General features: G+C 44.1%; 1 protein-coding gene across 4 annotated transcripts in view; it reads right to left on the bottom strand.

Annotated features, from left to right (window-relative positions):
- Nucleotides 1-1,223: 1,223 nt before the first annotated feature.
- The window catches only part of LIMS1 (LIM zinc finger domain containing 1), a 110,411-nt gene continuing 90,014 nt past the window's right edge, over nucleotides 1,224-21,620 (bottom strand). For 3 of the 4 annotated variants that reach the window (XM_083174013.1, XM_083174012.1, XM_083174010.1), the window contains exons 6-10: nucleotides 17,487-17,637; nucleotides 17,309-17,401; nucleotides 12,886-12,934; nucleotides 6,056-6,131; nucleotides 1,224-2,987 (exon numbers count right to left, since the gene is read on the bottom strand). In XM_083174013.1, the coding sequence (XP_083030139.1) occupies nucleotides 2,873-2,987; nucleotides 6,056-6,131; nucleotides 12,886-12,934; nucleotides 17,309-17,401; nucleotides 17,487-17,637 (484 nt within the window). In that variant the 3' untranslated portion in view covers nucleotides 1,224-2,872. The other variant, XM_083174014.1, reaches the window with a different exon arrangement.

The raw sequence follows: 21,620 nt of genomic DNA, 5'->3' as shown, positions 1-21,620 counted from the left end.
ATTATATTTGCTATATGAGGTAAACATTCCAGTTCGTTAGATATACAATGTCTAGGTCGACAGTCAAAAGATCAACAACTATTGGTCAGCATGGACAAAAGTCAAAAGCTTGACATAAGTTTTTCATTAAAAAATAAAATAAAATTGACTTGTTCATACTTTACCATCAATGTGGGAATACAGTTAGATTATATCCAGATCCGAACAAATACAGGTAGGTTAATTGGCTAACCCTAGAATTAAGGTGTGCGCGAGTACACGTGGTAGGGAATATAGATTGTAGCTCCACTGGGGCTGCGGAATATGTGTGCGCTATATAAGAAACTGTAAATAAATAAATGATAATGCCTGAAGCATGGTGAATGCAGTACATTTATATGGTGTCCATGTCAACCTAGATACCCAAAAACATGAAAACCGTATGTCGAACTTCTGACCATTTTGACCTTTTGACTGTCGACCAATAGTGGTCGACCTAGACACTGCAGATCTTATATACCATAACCTGGTCAAACATGGATATACTAAAAAAACTGAACCGAGCATGTGCCATGAGAACTGTGTTTGGGAATTTCTGAATGAGCCTATGCCATGACATGTAAATCTCCATAGAGCATCTGATAGTGTTACACAAAGTCCCCATATTACAAAAGTGTCATTTTTAAATCAAAACTGTGGCTGTGGATGAGCCATAGGGCCAGATGTACTAAGCTTGAAAAGTGATAAAATGGAAAGTAAAAATCCACCAGCCAATCAGCTCCTACCTGTTATGTCACAGGCTGTGTTTGAAAAAAATATGTCAGGTAGGAGCTGATTGGTTGGTGGTTTATCACACTCAATTTGATCACTTTTCAAGCTTAGTACATCTGGCCCATAAAGAGTAATACAATGACATTAAAAAACAAAAGTGTTCCTTAAACATGTGCCCAAGTTAGTACAATAGGCCACATTTTGTAGATTCCTTATATCCACAATTAATCCATTGTACCTGGTCATAAAGTTTTTTCTTGTTCACATACACATAGATCCTCAAAAACATGACTTCAATTGGGTGAATTTGAGGAATACAATACTTAAATCCCATCTAATATAATGCAATACATATTAATGCACCATTTATATTTAACTTTGACAAAGATCTGTTACAAACTAGTTTGAACAAATGTGTGGAACAAGATTACCAGAAAACACCATGCTGCCGAATACATAATAAACACCACAGATTATTACTTTGTGTATAGTTTTTATTAACCTATTTGTAAAAAATATACAGACAATATAGTTGCCATACTAGAACCTGAGTTCTTTTTTGAAAAAGTTTGTTTTAAAGAGCAAGACGATAAAAATATCAGTGTGTAAGACATTTCTGTATAGATTTCCTCAATATGCTAAGGCAAGATTTGGCAAAATGTTGTCGGAAAGCCAAACTTCATTACAACCTTCCAGCCAATAACTGGATATAGACCGGCTGCCATTATACGAGTATTTAAGGTATTTTATTCCATTACCAATGTTTTAACATCTTGCAAAAAAGTGGCAAAACTCTGTAAAAAGTGAACAGTCTTACATAACATAGATTAGGCATTACATATAAATTTATGACTACATAGAACCATAAGTATGTTGATAATTTGCAATAAAATACTTCATATGTTCAAGGTAAAAGCGCACTGCTTTGGGAATGAACGGCACGGTTTACTGCATAGTATAGAGATCATCATAAAAAGCTTAAATTCCCATACATGTTTAAATACATAAGTGAATACAAGTTTAATTTTAGGCGTAAATGATAGTTTAAGGCACAAAAAAACAAAACACAGTTAAGTTATGGATGAGATTGACAAATGCACCATGTTAAACTGATCACAAAACACAAAAGAATAAAATTCAAGTAATCCTCAATTTTGCTATGCCTAAATGACATTGCATGATTCCCTTTCAAGATATTACTCTGGGTGAGTAGATTAATGTTCTTTCCATCTCCCATGGATAAAGGCACTAGTTCTGCATTGGTTGTGCAAGTTACGTCCAGACTACTCAGACGTCATGCTTCCTAGGCACAAATAAAGCATGCTTGGCAGTTCCAGGGTATTTATTTGGACCAATGATAACATTAATGTACAATGTTAATGTTGAGTTGCTGTACAAGACTCAGGATACAAGAATAAGCCAACCATTTTCTGCACCATATCATACTCTCCCTCTGTATTACCATTTGTAATGTATCCTATGAAAGGTCTAGTGTATGTAGGCAATAAGGAGACTAGTTCTACAATGACTGACCTATGTGCACTGGAGATCTATGGATATTCTTTTGTCTTACTCTTAACATGCAACTGCTATATTATTTGTGAGCTTTCTCCAGATGATGTGGTTTCTAGTGACTCTGGGAAACGCTAGCCCTCTTGAGTGTGAACAGAACTTATTTTTTGTTGTTTTGTTCTCCACAGTAACATATTGTTCCATTCCCTGTCAGGTCCATGAAGAACACAGAGATATGCAGTGTTATAAATGAGTAATACTGTTCTACGCACGGGAAAATGAAAACGCACGTCATACTTCCAGAATATAACAATTAAAGAATGGAATATTTTTGTTACATCTGCTGTGAAACGTTAGCTGTGGGACAGAGTAAGGCAAGTACCACAAAAGCAACAAAGCAGTATGCTTTTTAAAAGGCAAGGTGAAGGAATAAATAGCCTGTGTGTGGTAGTATAATGCAGTTTTCATGCAGATAAATATGTTGCAGTGAAGGTTAGTGCAGGTAACAGCCTCAGTGAATAGAACAAAGTCAAGTAGGATGTATTCTCTGTAGATTAGCACATCGTACGCTGCTCGCTGCTGACTCCTTTTCCACACAGAGCACAAATGCTTATTTTCTTGCTAGTGTTTCCGAGAGCTTCTTGAGCCTTTTCTTCAACTCTAGAGGGAACTTCTCATAGCACTTCTTACAGACCGGCTTCATGTCAAATTCCACAAACTTGTTCCTGGAAAACAGTAAGGTATGTAAGTAACACAAAACATGACACGTAGTAAACTTTGTGCCATTGGATCACACTTCAAATTAACTTTAATGTACCAACAGTATTTGTTTTGATAAAGAGAAGTAAATGCATTCAGCTAATAGCAACAGAAGGTAGTCAAGAGAAAACTGACGTTTTTCAAAGTAAACAATAAAAATCAATAAAAGAAACATGCACTTACAAAACAAGCATGTGCTATTAGAAGAGAATAAACAGAGCACACACATTAGTTGTAAAAAAGCTCAGATCTGTTTTTTAATACTATCTTTATATACTGTAGGTCTAGTGTCCGTGTGTCTGGGAAACACTGCCATCTGAGTGAAACTACATCTCTTTCTATCACACATGCACAAACACAGTGGCAAATGTTTGTGAATGTTTGTATAAGGTAGCAGACTAACTATCTAAGCATTAGCTTCGAGCAGGCTTACTAGTTTCACAGATATTTCAATGAATTCCCTGTTCAAAATTTGCATAGGCCACATGTTCATGTGGATGGCTGTCTAAGTTTGCAGCAACTGTTGATGCTTTTGGCCGCAACCATTTATATAAAGATCACCTATCTTTATCAGATAGGTTATTACCAATAATCAATCTTCACACAGTGAAGGCATGTAAACATGTTTTCTTCAGCACATTACTGATGCTGGTAATATTTTTTTTATTTAATTAAATATCAGCCACCATAACATTTGTGACCAATACATTATATTAGCCCCAATGATTTTACTAGTGTGAAACATCCCGGCAGTGCTTTGCGGCATCTGGAATTCGCACAAAGGTGCTCGCTGACCCGTAGAGGCTGCAAAGGGTGCGAAATCTGATACCGTTGTCTGCGTTAAAATTCCCCGGCTACTGCACCCTTTGTAGTCTATGGGGTCGATGCTATTACATGCAAATAATGGGATAAAGAGAAAACTGTACTCCAGACTGCTGACAATATTCCAGGCACCTCTGTTAATTGGACACCTGACCATAATACTTTTATGCAGACTCTGCAAATCTACAGCAAAGCACATGTGTCATTTATTACTTCATGGTTAACCCACCTCTAACCTCCCCCAATTTGTTAGTGAAATCCAAACTCACACAGGCAGGCCACTAACCCATGTGAAAAAGAAATAGGAAAATAGGTCAGAGACAGGATCCCTTTTTCTTTTTGTCTTTGTCTTTTGTATCTTTTGAAAGCTTGGAAAGACGACGTTTAAATTCATCCGGCATTTTCTCGTAACAGGGCTTGCAAGTGGGCTTTAGATCTATCTCTACAAATTTATGCCTTTGTTAATCCCAGGGAAAGAAAGAACAGCAAGTTTGATACAGAAAGGAAGGAAGGAATGAATGAAAAGACAGCATAAAGGGGCGTAGAGATGTGTCCACATATACCTATTCTCTAATGGTGCCAAATTGTATCCAGGTGGTCGGACAACAGTGTCAAGGTCGACTTGGTTAAAAGACTAACACAAGCTACATTTTTACATGGCTATGGTCGACATATGAAAAGGTTGACATGGATTTTTGGGGGATTTTTCAATTTTGGAACGGTTTAATATTATTATCGTTTATTTATATAGCGCCACAGGGGATCCACAGCACTCACCTACATCCTTCACCATCCATGCAGCGTAGTGAGGAACCTGGACTGAAGCATGGCTAGCGAAGTGAGGCATGGGAGGGGACGCGGTACACTAATTGGGGGTTCGAATGCTCGAAAAGTGTAAAATCCATATATACCTTTCATGTATCGACCCAGACATTGTTTACCTTCCGAACCACACATATTCCAAATAGCCCATTTATCGTGCCATGATCTCCGCTAGACAGCACATTAATCCTAAATACACTAGAACACAGTTTGAAAACCATGATGCAAAACTGAGGTAAATATAGCACAATGAAGGGAAAAGCTCCAGCCAGTCAGCTCCTGCCATTTTTCAGAAACATGACAGTTGGGAGCTGATTGACTGGAATACCTTTCAACATTCTTAACGGGTGATAACAAGAATATCAGTTGCTGCTAAATCAGTCTCCAATATAATAGTATTTCTGTACTAAAACAAAGGTAGTACAATAAAGTAAAACTAGTAGCAAAAAAGTACAAAGGCCGAGGATAAATTACACAATGCAGGTCTGATACGAGTGACCCCCCTCTATGCAGGATTTATGCTTTGTGCCAAAAGGCCTAGTACACTATATATGAGCTTAAGGCCCATACACACTGGGTGATAGAGCTGAAAGCCGCTCAAACTCTGTGTTTTGAGCGGCTTTCAGCTCAAGGCCGCCCAGTGTGTACTGCCCGGCGATGAGCAGTGATGTGTGCTCCCGCATCATCGCCGGGAAAGCCGTTCATCTGTTGGTATTACCAGCAGATGAGCGGCTTTGCATAGCGCTGCACTATGCAACGCCCCCCAATGACAGCGCCGGGCAGGGGGAAAGCCGCTCAGTGTGTATACACTGAGTGGCTCCCCCCCCCCCAGCGATGACGGCGGTCATCGCTGCCCATACACGATGGGCAAAATCGCCCAGTGTGTATGGACCTTAAGACGCAAGGTTATGGAAAATGTATGCAGCTTAGGAATTGCTCCAGGCTTCTTACACCACATGGCAGAAAAAGAATAAGTGTAAGAGGACACATCTGCATAAAATGCTTGAATGATAAAGGTTTGTGACAGCTTGATGTATGTTTAGGTTGCTAGCATTGCCAAGGGGAATCAGCAGTAGTCTGCAGTGCTTCACTGTCAAGCATTTCCTCATGAAAAGGTGTAGTACAAGTTTACAAGTTCCACTTTCACCCATATATATCCCTGCAACTCATTCATTCACCAGCACTTATGTGGTTTTACTGAAGTGCTATGAACAGATTGTAGTGCTACTGGACATAACAAATCAAGGCACAATGCAGGGCCCACAGGAGGAGGGAGGATATACTTTATTAAGCAGCATGGGAAAATATAGTAATATTTCCTCCCCACCCCAAATGTATACAAAAATTTTTTTTTTTATTCCCCATCTGCGCAATTCCAGTATCTACTTACTTGAGAGTTAACTTTGTGTTGCAGGTAGAACATGCAAAGCAGTTCACACACCAGGCCTTGTTCAGGGCAGACACAACTAGAGGAAAACAAATATGACCGTTATCTTTTATATACTTGTTTGCAAAATAATATATGACTTATTCTTTGATTTCTTAGCATATATCCTGCTGGAAGGAATCACAGTATTTTTACCAGGTATATGCAATGCCTGGTCCTAGCAGAGTTTATGTAGTTGCATCATTTAACCAATCAGTTACAGCGATAACATCAGTGCATGAGCTATGAGAATTTCCTACATTAATGCCTTTTCCACTAGCCAGGAGGGGGCAGCAGTAGTGCCCAGCCCAGGCATCACTTTAAAAAAAAATGCACATTTCAGCTGTATTTTTGGAACACTCCTCACAAACTAGAAAAAGCAGGCAAGTTCTGTCCTGAATACAGTACAGGTAAAATAAAAAACTGTTCTGGCCCATTTTATGCAGTGTTTTATAAATCTCCTGGGTGTCTTTGGGACAACTACATCTATCCCTGGTCAGCAGTAAAACGAAGATCCAAAACACTATGCACCACCAACTCCATGACAGGAACACTAAAGTATGTATGGCTTTACAAGTAATGTGGTGAAAGGAGTTCAAATGTAAACAAAGATTAAAAAAAATAGGATTTTGGGTACCTACCGGTAAATCCTTTTCTCGTAGTCCATATGGGATACTGGGTTCACTACTATGGGGATTGAGACCTCCGCAGGAGAGACAGGCACATAAAAGAACTTTCAGTGTGGGTGCACTGGCTCCTCCCCGCAATCTCCCTCCACTAGTCAGTTAATGAAAAAACTGTGCCGAAGGAGAGCATGTGAGGAGTATTTGATAATTTACTGTGGTGAGATTCATCCAGCACACCCAAACGAACAAAACATATAAAAGGTGAATCCTAACATCTTCAGAGGACACCTTTACTAGAAAAAGTATATCTGTGTATATATATAGACATATAGATAACCGTCCTATAGACAACAAGGCAACAAGCCTTAACATAATAAGAAGTAGAATCCTTACAGCAGAATAGCCACACTGAGGCGGGCTCCCAGTATCCCATATGGACTACGAGAAAAGGATTTACCGGTAGGTACCCAAAATCCTATTTTCTCTACCGTCCAATGGGATACTGGGTTCACTACTATGGGGAGGTCCCAAAGCTACAGGAACGGTTGGGAACGTGCGGAGTCTGCTGTAGAACCGCATTCCCGAACTGGGAATCCTCCCTGGCCAGGGTGTCAAATTTGTAAAACTTTACAAAAGTGTGTTGACCTGACCAAGTAGCGACCCTACAAAGTTGCATGGCCGACACCCCTCGAGCAGCCACCCAAGAAGTACCTACAGATCTGGTTGAATGAGCCTTTACTGAAAAAGGAAGGGATAAACTAAAATAAAAATGTCGAAAAACTCTGGAGCATCCAGAAGCACTGCCTCTCCCTGAGGCACATTTTTCAAAACTGACTAGTGGAGGGAGATTGAGGGGAGGAGCCAGTGCACCCACACTGAAAGTTCTTTTATGTGCCTGTCTCTCCTGCGGAGGTCTCAATCCCCATAGTAGTATACCCAGTATCCCATTGGACGGTAGAGAAATTGGTGAATTTGTGGATAGTATCCTGTCACTCAATAACAGGGAGGATGTGAAGTTACATTCTTAAGCAGCCCATACATGCTGCTATGAGGGCGTGCTTTCCGTGCTGTACTAGCACGGATTGCATTGCATTGCCTGTGCACACGTTGTGCATGTAATGCGATGCAATGTGATGAAACCTAAGTACAAAAAGTATGTGCAAGCACATACTTTTTGTACTGTGCGATGAGGTGCCGCGGGAGCGCGCACCTCAAAGCACACATCGGGTCAGCATGCTTAGCAGCGTGTATGGGCAGCATTACTACTTTTTATGCTTCAGTCACCCCAAACAGCCCCTGTCACCACACAAGGTTATGTGAATCACTTATCTTAGTCAGAATGCAATAATGCTAGGATTCACCAGGAGATTCATTTGACACTTGTCTATCTGTGAGCAACTTATGGGCCCTATATACGTAGAAACCTTGCTAGATCCATCAGAACACTCAGCAAGATCGCTCAGCACACAGCGATTTGAGCGAACTGTCAGGGCCAGTGTTATTCCGCCCCGGCAAGTAATATCCAGCGCGCTGGATAAATCAAGTTAATCACCGGGGCGATAGAGACGCACAGGTCTGCACATCCCTCTTGCTATGCCCCTACACACCGAGTGATGAAGGTGCATTTTCAGAGCTATTTAGAAACCGCTCAGAAATTGCCTGACATCGCTACGTTTGTAGGTCCCATCAGTCTCTGAATCTGTGTACGAAGTGCTACAATGTAGCAACTGCAGCTTTTTTTTTCCAACAATTTTTTTTTGTGGTGTGTATACAGACTCCATCACTTACAATATACAAGTATCAAATCCATTCAATCAGCACAGTCTCCTCGTGAATAATGGTAATAGTTAAGCGCTCAACCTTGGTTTTATGCTAGTGAGAATAATGTGACGAGATGTTTGTGTTCTGAATAAAGTTTTATTTGTAAACAATATATACAAGTTTTGTACAATAGAAATGCAGTAAATGGTGGGGGTGTCTGAGATGAGTCCCGTGGGGGATATGAGGGTGCCAGCAGGCCCCTTTAACATAAGCCTGGGAGGATTATGTCTCATTCAGTTTAATGGTGTGGCAGTGGCCTGTATTGAGTCCTTAAGGTTATCAGGGGTCAGCAGAACCCTTTATACCATAAGCCCTTGGGCTTATGTCTCAAAAAGAGGCCGCTGTGTGAGTGAGGGTAATGGGTTAAGTGACCCGTGGGCGGGCGGGGTTAAGTCCAGATACACTTGTAGCTGCAGGAAAAAAGTCAACGGAGGTGCTGGGTGGCGGAGCCCCGCTCCCAGAGTTGTTTCACACTCACAGTCTTTATGCAGAGTTCGTGCAGCGGATAGGTGCTGGACGTCCCGGATTCACTTCATGAGGCAGTGGTGAGAGGCGTTCACCCGTCTGCCTGTCTGTGTGTAAAGCCGCTGCGGTGATCGTGCAAGCGGCTTCCACTGCTCCCGACCCGGACGCTAACTTCCGGGTTAGCGGGGTGACGTCACCGGGGGGAGATGTGCGCTCGACTCCGGGCGGACGGAGGAGACTTTGATGCTGTAGGTGTTGTTGTGGAGAAGGTTTGTGCAGGTCCAACGCGTTTCAGCCACTGAGGGCCTTTATCAAGGATACTGTAAACTCTGATTTGAGTGTATTTATGCTGGATGGGCGTTCCTCAATTGTGGTCATAGGTTTGAGGTGTCGGCCCCTGATTGGACGCTTCTAGGTGTCACTCACACAGAGGCGGGCAGGGGGGCGTGGTGTAAATGTGTGGCTATATCGTGTGTCTATTAACTATGTATATGCCGGAGTTGGGGCTATTAACCATACATATGCTGGAGTTGGAGCAGTAGATGCTGGAGTGGGAGCAGTATATTGTGGAGAGAGTGTTGCTGCTGTGCAGTTTATTTCTTGTGCATCCATGGTGTTGGTTATTGTGGGTTGTGGATGGGGCTGTTAACTCTGCGGATGCTGAATGAAAGGAGCTTGTGAAAATATTATTAAAAATATTGGGTGTTTATGAGGAGGTTGTAGATAATGTCTGTGGTAACTTGTGCTGTTAGTGCCCTGTGTGTCATTATTTGTGTGGGTTGATATATAGGGTTAATATGTGTGGTATAAATCACAGCGTTTCTCACATAAAAGGTGTGCACTTGTTGGGATTATTTATGGATCAGCCTAAATGGCTGTTATGAAAATCGACGTTGAGTCCTCTAGGGGTAAGTGTCTTGATCGTGTAGATCCAAAAGAGCTCTCTTTTGTTGAGGGTGTCCATATGGTTTCCCCCTCTCCAATTTTTCTGGGGGATCTCTATTCCCATGAAGAATAGGTCCTTGGGGTTGCTGTTGTGCTTTAATTTATAGTGTAGAGAAACGCTGTGATTTTCATATCCTATGCGAATGTTCCTAATATGTTCGTAGATACGTTTTTTTAGGGTGCGTGTGGTCCTACCGATGTATTCCAACCCACAGGGGCATCTCAAAAGGTAGATAACCCCTGTGTGTTCACATGATGTCTGTTGGGTGATTTTGAATGTTTTACCTATGGTGGTCGATGTCCATGATTGTATTTTCTTGGTGGTCTTGTTGGTCATATTGTTGCAGCCTGTACATCTTCCACAGTAGTGGAAGCCTGTAGTGTGGTCGATGGTTGTCTGGGTGGATGTTTTTGGTTTAATGTGGTTATGTACCAATCTTTTTCTGATGTCCGGTGCTTTGCGGTAGGTGATTTTTGGTCTGTCAGGTAATGCAAGTGTTAGGTCAGGGTCCTGTTGTAAAACGTGCCAGTGTTTTTTGAGGATGTTGTGAAATTGTTTTGCTGATTTGTTGTAAGTGGTGATGAAAGTAACCTCATTATTTTCTGTCTTGTTGGGTTTGGGTTTGGTTTGGAGTGTGGTGTGTCTGTCAAGTGAAGTGATTTCGTTTAGAGCGGTTTTCACTATGTGCTGATCATATAATTTGTCATGGAATTGTCCCATGAGTTCTGTGCTCTGTGAAATAAACTCCTCTGTCTTGGAACAATTCCTTCTAATGCGTCGGAATTGTCCCTTTGGTATGTTCTGTAACCAAGGTCTATGGTGTGCACTGGTGTAGAGTATGTAGCTATTGACATCTACGTTTTTTCTGTATGTCCTTGTGTGTCCCAACAGACATCATGTGAACACACAGGGGTTATCTACCTTTTGAGATGCCCCTGTGGGTTGGAATACATCGGTAGGACCACACGCACCCTAAAAAAACGTATCTACGAACATAATAGGAACATTCGCATAGGATATGAAAATCACAGCGTTTCTCTACACTATAAATTAAAGCACAACAGCAACCCCAAGGACCTATTCTTCATGGGAATAGAGATCCCCCAGAAAAATTGGAGAGGGGGAAACCATATGGACACCCTCAACAAAAGAGAGCTCTTTTGGATCTACACGATCAAGACACTTACCCCTAGAGGACTCAACGTCGATTTTCATAACAGCCATTTAGGCTGATCCATAAATAATCCCAACAAGTGCACACCTTTTATGTGAGAAACGCTGTGATTTATACCACACATATTAACCCTATATATCAACCCACACAAATAATGACACACAGGGCACTAACAGCACAAGTTACCACAGACATTATCTACAACCTCCTCATAAACACCCAATATTTTTAATAATATTTTCACAAGCTCCTTTCATTCAGCATCCGCAGAGTTAACAGCCCCATCCACAACCCACAATAACCAACACCATGGATGCACAAGAAATAAACTGCACAGCAGCAACACTCTCTCCACAATATACTGCTCCCACTCCAGCATCTACTGCTCCAACTCCAGCATATGTATGGTTAATAGCCCCAACTCCGGCATATACATAGTTAATAGACACACGATATAGCCACACATTTACACCACGCCCCCCTGCCCGCCTCTGTGTGAGTGACACCTAGAAGCGTCCAATCAGGGGCCGACACCTCAAACCTATGACCACAATTGAGGAACGCCCATCCAGCATAAATACACTCAAATCAGAGTTTACAGTATCCTTGATAAAGGCCCTCAGTGGCTGAAACGCGTTGGACCTGCACAAACCTTCTCCACAACAACACCTACAGCATCAAAGTCTCCTCCGTCCGCCCGGAGTCGAGCGCACATCTCCCCCCGGTGACGTCACCCCGCTAACCCGGAAGTTAGCGTCCGGGTCGGGAGCAGTGGAAGCCGCTTGCACGATCACCGCAGCGGCTTTACACACAGACAGGCAGACGGGTGAACGCCTCTCACCACTGCCTCATGAAGTGAATCCGGGACGTCCAGCACCTATCCGCTGCACGAACTCTGCATAAAGACTGTGAGTGTGAAACAACTCTGGGAGCGGGGCTCCGCCACCCAGCACCTCCGTTGACTTTTTTCCTGCAGCTACAAGTGTATCTGGACTTAACCCCGCCCGCCCACGGGTCACTTAACCCATTACCCTCACTCACACAGCGGCCTCTTTTTGAGACATAAGCCCAAGGGCTTATGGTATAAAGGGTTCTGCTGACCCCTGATAACCTTAAGGACTCAATACAGGCCACTGCCACACCATTAAACTGAATGAGACATAATCCTCCCAGGCTTATGTTAAAGGGGCCTGCTGGCACCCTCATATCCCCCACGGGACTCATCTCAGACACCCCCACCATTTACTGCATTTCTCTTGTACAAAACTTGTATATATTGTTTACAAATAAAACTTTATTCAGAACACAAACATCTCGTCACATTATTCTCACTAGCATAAAACCAAGGTTGAGCGCTTAACTATTACCATTATTCACCCTATTATTGAGCACGGACAACTCAGTTAAGCAGCCCCCACATACAAAGGTAAAAGCGCGGTAACCATAAACAAAATTCACAGTCTCCTCGTGCATCCTAGTCATATTGCATTGAGATTAAGATGCATTTTTAGCAAAACAATATGCCCAACGTAGCAAAGTTGCACAGAACATGATGGCTCACTTGTGCTATACATCTCTCGCTGGGTGGTGTATTGATGCTAGATGTATAATGACACATCAGTATGTTTTTACATTTATTTATCTACTGGTATGTACCTGTACAACTCATTGAGTTTTACCCATATATTTTATATACGAGAAAAGCTAAGTGTTTAAGTCCAGCTATCTTAGCTGCAGTGATTAGGAGAGGACTTATACTTACCATCACCTTCAATGACACGGTTGCAGTGAAAGCAAACATCTCCAAAGAGCTAGAGGAACAAGAGGAAAATGTGATTAGAACTAGATGGAGCATTATAGGCTTCTGGTCATTAGCTTATGTTTTTAATTACAGTTATGTAAGAAAAGTTATTAACAATATCACAGACGTCAGCAACACAGAGTGTGCATACTAAATCATATGTAGATTTTGATGTCCTTTATCTCCATAATGCCCCTTATATTTTGGGTATGCGATAATTGGGACCTGAACTGAATCCACCGCATCTTGCTCCTTTTAGCAATAGTGTATTGCCCCACCTTTCCCTGATCCTTGTACTGATGCTCTATTTGGTTATATTGCAATAACTTTATATTTACACCATGTACTGTACTTAATGGTGTATTCTAAATCATAATCATTTACTAAAGGAACAGAGTTACTTTACAGGAAAAGACAATTTGAAGAAGTTGTTATGCCATATCAAACCAAATATTGGGTCTTGAAAATGTGACAGGGAGGGGTTAAACCAGAAATAAACATTGGCTAAACCGCTCCTTTTAGCATGCCAGGCCGTGAGCACCTGTCGCCTGTCTTAGATGATGCAGTTAGGATGCATCAGAAGACTCTGCTGATTAAGGCGATATGTGTTTGACTGGGTCTCTGGATCTGTATACGCAATGCTACAATGGACTGTAGCAGCTGCAACTTTTTCCAATTCAAGTTTTGTTCAGCTCTGTCAGTCACACAGAATATATACGTTTCACATATGACATTAATCAGCAGTCTCCTTTTGCATCCTAGTCGCAATGTGTTGCAACCAAGAGTGGTATTTGTTAAAAGTACATTCCTAAGGCGCTTTACAGAGCCTAATTTGGACAATGTTGCGGAGAGATAATGTAATACCTGTTCCACCCCAGACATCACCGATAGACCAGATCTAGGCAGCGTCTATTCCCACAGACATGTAACATGTCTAACTGACCAGAGGAATTACACTGGAATTTTACTCATGAAACAGCAAATAAAAGGACTTCAAATTAAGTGTAAAAAAAAATTGGACATCTCCATGTGCATCAGTGAATATTACACTAATGCTACCTTTAGCAATACCATGGTAGTGTGGGTGGGGAGCAAGGAGAAAATAGTAACGGAAATATTGTAAACATGGGTATCAACAGGTTATAATGAAACCTTTCCCATAAAAGCACCGACACAAAGTGCAGTGAAGATCGGTGGTAAGCTGCCATGGCATGGCATAGTGCTAAGAAGAAAGAGCTCAAACTAGCGTCATATGTTACAGACACTGGTATATAGCTTAATCAGTATAATCTGCTCTAAAACCTAATTTTATCATACAAAATTATATTATTCTCAAAAATGTTACCAAACTGCACGCACCAGCCTTTCCACTAGGGCAGGGTTTTTCAACCGGTGTGCCGCGGCACACTAGTGTGCCGCGGCCAACCCTCAGGTGTGCCGCGCGACAGCTGATCACGGCGACACACCCAGGTCCTCCCGCAGCCGCCCGCCCTACTCCAATGGATGTGCGCGCCAGACGTCAGTGTCAGCGCGCATCATCCATGGTGCCCGCCCCCCCACCCGCCGAGACTCACGCCGCCCGCCCGCTCTACTCCAATGGATGTGTGCGCCTGACGTCAGTGTCAGCGCGCATCATCCATGGTGCCCGCCCCCCCACCCGCCGAGGCACACTCTGGACGGCTCCAGCATCATCCTATTTCCCACCCAGGCCGCGGCGCCCTCCTGTCTGAAGCGCGGCAAGCACCCCCAGGATCCACTCTCTGTCTCCTCCCTCCGCCTGCCTGCCTGCTGGAGATCTCTCAGGCGAGCAGCTCCAGGTATGGGCATCTTGGTGTGGGCCATATGTTTGACGGGCATCTCTGTGTGGGCTACATGGGCATCTCTGTGTGGGCCTTGTGTATAATGGGCATCTCTGTGTTGGCCTTATGTATATTGGGCACCTCTGTGTGGGCATTATGTATAATGGGCATTTCTGTGTGGGCCTTATGTATAATGGGCACCTCTGTGTGGGCCTTATGTATAATGGGCATCCTTGTGTTGGCCTTATGTATAATGGGCATCTCTGTGTTGGCCTTATGTATATTGGGCACCTCTGTGTGGGCATTATGTATAATGGGCATTTCTGTGTGGGCCTTATGTATAATGGGCATGTCGGTGTGGGGCATATGTATAATGGGCATCTCTGTGTTGGCCTTATGTATATTGGGCACCTCTGTGTGGGCATTATGTATAATAGGCATTTCTGTGTGGGCCTTATGTATAATGGGCATCTCTGTGTGTGGCATATGTATAATAAGAGGTACAGTGTGGGGCATATGTATAATGGGCAAGTCGGTGTGGGGCATTTGTATAATGGGCATATCTGTGTGGGCCTTATGTATAATGGGCATGTCGGTGTGGGGCATATGTATAATGGACATTTCTGTGTGGGCCTTATGTATAATGGGCATGTCGGTGTGGGGCATATGTATAATGGGCATTTCTGTGTGGGCCTTATGTATAATGGGCATGTCGGTATGGGACATATGTATAATGGGCATTTCTGTGTGGGCCTTATGTATAATGGGCATCTCGGTGTGTGGCATATGTATAATGGGCATCTCTGTGTGCGGCATATGTATAATAAGCGGTACAGTGTGGGGCATATGTATAATGGGCATCTCTGTGTGCGGCATATGTATAATAAGCGGTACAGTGTGGGGCATATGTATAATGGGCATGACGGTGTGGGGCATATGTATAATGTACTATGTACTATAATAAACTAATTTTAAAGGAAATAATAACAGATATCAACATAATATATATATATATATATATATATATATATATATATATATATATATATATATATATATATATATATATATATATATATATATATATATATATAGATCCACAAAAAGCCTGCACTCGCACAATTTTAAATAAGGCAACCGTGGGGTGTTCTTTAAGGACCACAGGCAATGCCCATGTCCATATACAAAGGCAAAAAAGCCTACCAAAGGTAGGTAAGAACACTCGCCAACTAAACAACTGAAAATGCTTCTAGTTGTTTTAAATATAAGTACAGAGTCACAAAAAAAGAGGTAGTTTAACCTGTTCAGTTAGTCCATCTTCCAACGTTTCGGTCAGCCACAGTGACCTTTGTCAAGGAATGGACACAAGGAGCCAACAGGACCAATTCCCAAGAGAGAAGAAGCCACACGTGTGGCTTCTTCTCTCTTGGGAATTGGTCCTGTTGGCTCCTGATTACTGTGCAACAGTGTTGTCTCCTTGTGTCCATTCCTTGACAAAGGTCACTGTGGCTGACCGAAACGTTGGAAGATGGACTAACTGAACAGGTTAAACTACCTCTTTTTTTGTGACTCTGTACTTATATTTAAAACAACTAGAAGCATTTTCAGTTGTTTAGTTGGCGAGTGTTCTTACCTACCTTTGGTAGGCTTTTTTGCCTTTATATATATATATATATATGTCAATATTTGTTATTACTTGTCTTATATTTGATTAAAAACTGTTGGTGTGCCTTGGCAATTTTAAAGTCTTGTCTGGTGTGCCGCGGCTTGAAAAAGGTTGAAAATCACTGCACTAGGGTGTATGAACGTCTCCAGAGGAAGCTTGCACTACAGTAACTGGCTTACACTACACATCACCCTAATGCCCCGTACAGATGGTGCGACTTGAGCTTTGTGTGGAGAGACACTGAATCGTTCAGATTGCTCAGCACACAGTGCTGTGTGCTGAGTGATCTGTCACTGCCCCTGTTCTCAATAGAGAGAACACGTGGATGACCAGATATTTCAAGTATGCTTAAAATATCCAGCCTGGCGATGCACGGGGTCGTGCGTTGCTATCGGGCACACACACAGGGATTACCTAGTCAGACTGCATACAAATGGAGCTTAAATCACCCCTTGTGTATGCCCCATTAGAGTATGAATGTAATTTTCCACAGTTTCCAGATATCACTCCCTTCAGGAAACTTTGATATATTTACAGAATGCATAAGGGGGCATATACACAAGGCAATCTTGTGCTTAGCGATTGGCGCTAAGTGATCTAGCACCAAGATCTAAATAGATATTTAGTGCATGCATGGTCCCATCGCTATGGGGTGTACACACGGAGCGATTGCTGCTTAATTTCTAAACAGGTTGCTTAGAAAAATAGGCAAAAACCGCCCCGTGTGTATGCCCCCTAAGTACAAATCCACAAACAAAAGTAGCATAATGACAACTAAGCGGAAATATAGAAATAACTAAAAATACCAATCTGTTCATTTGACTTTGTCAGATTTACTCTTAACCACACAACAAAACATTGCCCAAAGCCATCCAACACATGCCTGCGCATTCATGCGTGTACATATCATGTCACTGACCTGGTTGTAATGAGTCTCGCAGTAAGCCAGTCCTTTTCTCTCATAGTGGCGATGGCCAAGGAAAGGCTTCTCGCATTTAGCACAAACAAAATGCTGAAATAAGAGGATGACAAATGAAGACAAAAGGAACAACAAGTCCTAATACACACAAAGAGATAGACTGTATTTATCTCCGTACCTCCACATGCCACTGCTTTCCCATAGCGTTAACCACACGACCTTCGATTGGTCTCCTGCAGGCTCCACAGATAGGAACACCCATTTTGTCATGGCAGGGTAAGCAGTAGAGCTCTCCTTTCAACTCACGGGCATCTGATGTGAGCTCTTTTCTGCATAGACACAAAACAGCCAGATAGAAATATACATTTGCAGAGTTTAGGGAAAGCAACCCCATCACATCATGTCATGTCCAAATCTAATGAAACCACTCTACAATACTAACCTCAAGTTTTCTATTGCAGCTATATTGTAACCTACTACAGTGCATGTTTAACTACTATAATTATAATGATTTCAGGCCAACATTACTATGAGAGATCCTCAAAATATCTGTTAAAAATGACAGTGTGAGGGGGAGTGGCTTGGCGGCCATTTGAGCAAGTCGCACTCTCTGTGAGCTCCGGGCCTTTTTCCACAAACCCCACTATAAGCACCGACTCCCCATCAACCAAAACACCCTCCCCGGCTCCCCAGCTCCTCCTGAACCCCCCCATACCAATCACCTGAAGCCGCGGAATCGGGAAGCCGTTCTAACGGCTTCTGCGGATTGCGGCCTAGGATCCCCGCCTGCACCGGGATCTGGAGTTTGGTGAGAGACCGGGCGGGAAGCTCCACAGCGTGGAAGCCCCTTCAAGCTGCACGGAGCGGACGCCGGCGGGAGAAAGGAGCCAACCCGGACTCACCGCAGCGCCGCTTGTAAAACCCCGGTGAGTGCCCCAGCCGCGTTACACGCAGGGCGGGTTGGGAGAGTGCTGGGACAGATAGTGCGCCGGCGGCAGCTTGCTGCTTGGCGTGGCGGCGGAGCGGGGATCCAGGCGCTTGGAGGACAGGGCAGTACAACTGCATCCCCCCACACTTTTGATTCCCCCTGCTAGGGCCCCCGACGTCTGGGGTCTTGCTGGGACTGATAGTGCACCGGAGGCTGCTGTGACAGCGCATCCCCGGCCCCCTGTGCCCTGTTGCTTGCTGCCTGGTCCCTAGTGCCCTACCGCCTGCCGAATACAGCACAGCAGGGGTCTCCTCACCTGCCCCCCCCCCCTCCCCCACCATTAGGGGAAGACATACATATACATAAACGAATAAGTGGGGGAGCGGCCCGGCTGGGCCAGACTTGGGCCCCCAGAGCTCCTTCCCACCCTACCCGACCAATATGCATTCGCCAGGCCTAATGTAACGCGTCTGGCACCCCCCTGCTCCCCTTGGGAATTCACTGTACACTGTGTCTGACATTTTCTGAGTGTTCCGACATCTACCTAAACATCTCTCTACGGTGAGCCCCCTAACTGTCATTACTCATCTAAGCGCCTCTCAGCACCATGCCTCCTAAAAAACATAAAGCGGTGGGATCAGTCCCCCAGGTTCCTTTCTTCAAACCCTCCCCCAAGCGCCCCTCTGGAGGCGACTTGCTAGCCTCACAGACTCAGTCCACGTCCGAGACCCCCCAACAAGTGGCCCTCCCGGACCCATCCCCAATTCAACCGCTCTCCACCCAAACGCGGTTAGATGACTCAGAGGCCCTGACGGTGGGCACACTGAGGCTTCTATTCCACCAATTTAAGGACGAGGTTGCCTCCGAATTTCGCTCCATGTTTCAGACATGCCAAAAATCCATTGATGACTGGGCGAACAAACTGGCCATCTAGAAACCAAGATAGGAGAGATGGTTGAATCCCACAACGCCCTAATAGATTCCCATGATACCATTGAGGGGGAGGTGTCAGCCCTGAGGGAGAAGGTTGCCGATTTGGAGGATCGCTCCCGTAGAAACAACTTAAAATTGAGGGGCGTCCCAGAATCCATCTCCAACAGCAGCCTTTACGACTTCGCAACTGACCTATTCAAAAAGTTACTCCCCTCTGCCTCCTCCCAAGACCTGCTATTAGACCGAATTCATCGTCTGCCAAGATCTAGATCCGCCCCGGATGGTGCCCCAAGAGACGTATTGATGAGGGTCAACTTCTATCACATTAAGGAGGCTCTCTTAAAGGCGGCCAGACCCTCTTCAGATACTGCTGCCACCCTGGGCTCCCTACAATTATTTGGAGACCTCTCCCAGTTCACATTGGCTAAGAGACGTTCCCTCCTCCCGATCACATCAGCCCTGCGCAAGGCCTCTATCCCATACAGATGGGGTTTCCCAACTAAACTCCTTGTGACCAGAGAAGGCTCTACAATTGTCATCTCGAGTGTGGAAGAGAGCCAGAAACTGATTGCGAGATGGAACTTATCAGATGGCCCCAATGCCTCTTCTCCCTCCCGCCGACTTCAGCCGGACTGGTTGGTGGCCGAGAAACACAGGTAGAGTTCAAGATGGAGGTTCAGCAGTGGACTTTATATTACAGTTCCAGGTTCTTTATAAAAATAGAAATGTAGAGTTATCTGTTTTCTGCCTTAATCTCTCTCTTCCTTTTGTTAATATACTCTGACTGTTTTGAGGTCTGGTTGTGGTTTGGGCTCGGGGGGATCCCAGGCGGCTGGCCATGTGTACACTATGCCTACCCCGTGACTAAGCGGGCTAGGCGAATCAGGCTATAGGTAGTACTGTATGCTACTCGGACCACGGGTCTGGCCGCGTGGGGTCCCTCTAGAGCTGAAATTTTCTTAGCCTTGAAAATTCACAATGTTAGACTTATACCAATAGATAAATTCCCCCGAGGGGAGCAGGGGCAGCCTGTTGCTACCCCCCTTTCCACATGCGTAAGGTGTTACTACTTTGGCGCCTCACTTGGGCTCACTTGAGAGCCTCTCTATTTCAGTTGTTTAGGTTTTATTTTTGTTCCTTAGATTATCCTTATGTGTGTTCCCCCCCTGTCTCTAGCTCACCCCCCTTATGTTGTTCATTCTGGGTATCCAAAACAACGCCCCCTTGTGACATCCGCTATCTGGTCGTTACGCTACATATCCCTGTGAGTTATGGTTAAAATTATTACATTAAATGTAAAGGGCCTAAACTCTCCCCAAAAGCGCAAAGTAGCTCTATCCTTCTTTCATAAAAAGAGGGCGAGCATAGTGGCCATTCAAGAAACCCACTTCAAAAGCTCTAACCCCCCCCCCGATTCTCTGATAGCCGCTATCCCTCCTGCTATATGGCGAATGCCCAGACCAAAAAGGCTGGAGTAGCTATTTTATTTTCACAATCCTGCCCCTTCATTTTAAAGTCCCAAATCTCTGACCCGGAGGGAAGGTTCCTTATTCTAGTGGGGTCTTTGGAGGGTAAGGATGTCACCCTGGTGTCATGCTACGCCCCCAACTCCAAACAATTACAATTCTGCAGGAAAGTTTGCGCAGCGGTCCAGCGGAACGCTAGAGGCGCCATCCTGATGCTGGGCGACTTTAACCTAGTTGTCGACCCGGTAGTCGACAGATCTAATGTACCTAGAATCTCCCCCGGCAGACAGAGACCTTCCAGTGTCAGGTCCCCTACGGGCCTTGGACAGATATTAGGAGAGTTTGACCTTTACGACGCATGGCGGGTCAAACACCCGAGGGAGAGAGACTTCACCTTCTATTCCCACCCCCACGCCTCATATTCCAGGATTGACATGCTACTGACGGACAGACTGACGCTAGCATCCATATCTGACATCAAGATTCTCCCCATGTCCTGGTCAGATCATTCCCCACTCCTTATTGATTGGGACATAGACGCGCGCAATCAGATCCCCGGCCCCTGGAGGATGGGTAGGTTCATTTTGTCTCAGCCAGGGGTTTCTCACGCAATTCAGCAAGATATCACATCATACCTAGACAACAATTCACCTGACGACACCAACACGTTCAACCACTGGTGCTCGCTAAAAGCTGTAATCCGAGGCTCAATAATCCAGGCAGCTGCTAGGATTAAAAGAGCTCACAAAATCAACTTAGAAACCGCAGAGAGGAAACTGGCGGGGCTAGAGGAGGAACATAAGCTAACCCCTCTTAATAAATCAATTTACAAGCAGCTATTGTCAGCTAGGGAGGAGGTGAACAGTTTTTACCTCCAGGAAGTGCAGCGCAACCTAGCTCGCCTGAATCAAAGATTTTACGTCTTCAGTAATAAAGCTGGAAGACTCTTAGCTCGTAAACTGAGAGGGAAAAGGGCGAAAGCCCG

Source organism: Crinia signifera, chromosome 2 (genome assembly GCF_055691185.1).
Source record: "Crinia signifera chromosome 2, ASM5569118v1, whole genome shotgun sequence".
Classification (NCBI taxonomy): domain Eukaryota; kingdom Metazoa; phylum Chordata; class Amphibia; order Anura; family Myobatrachidae; genus Crinia; species Crinia signifera.
This window is presented reverse-complemented; position numbering and strand designations above follow the sequence as displayed.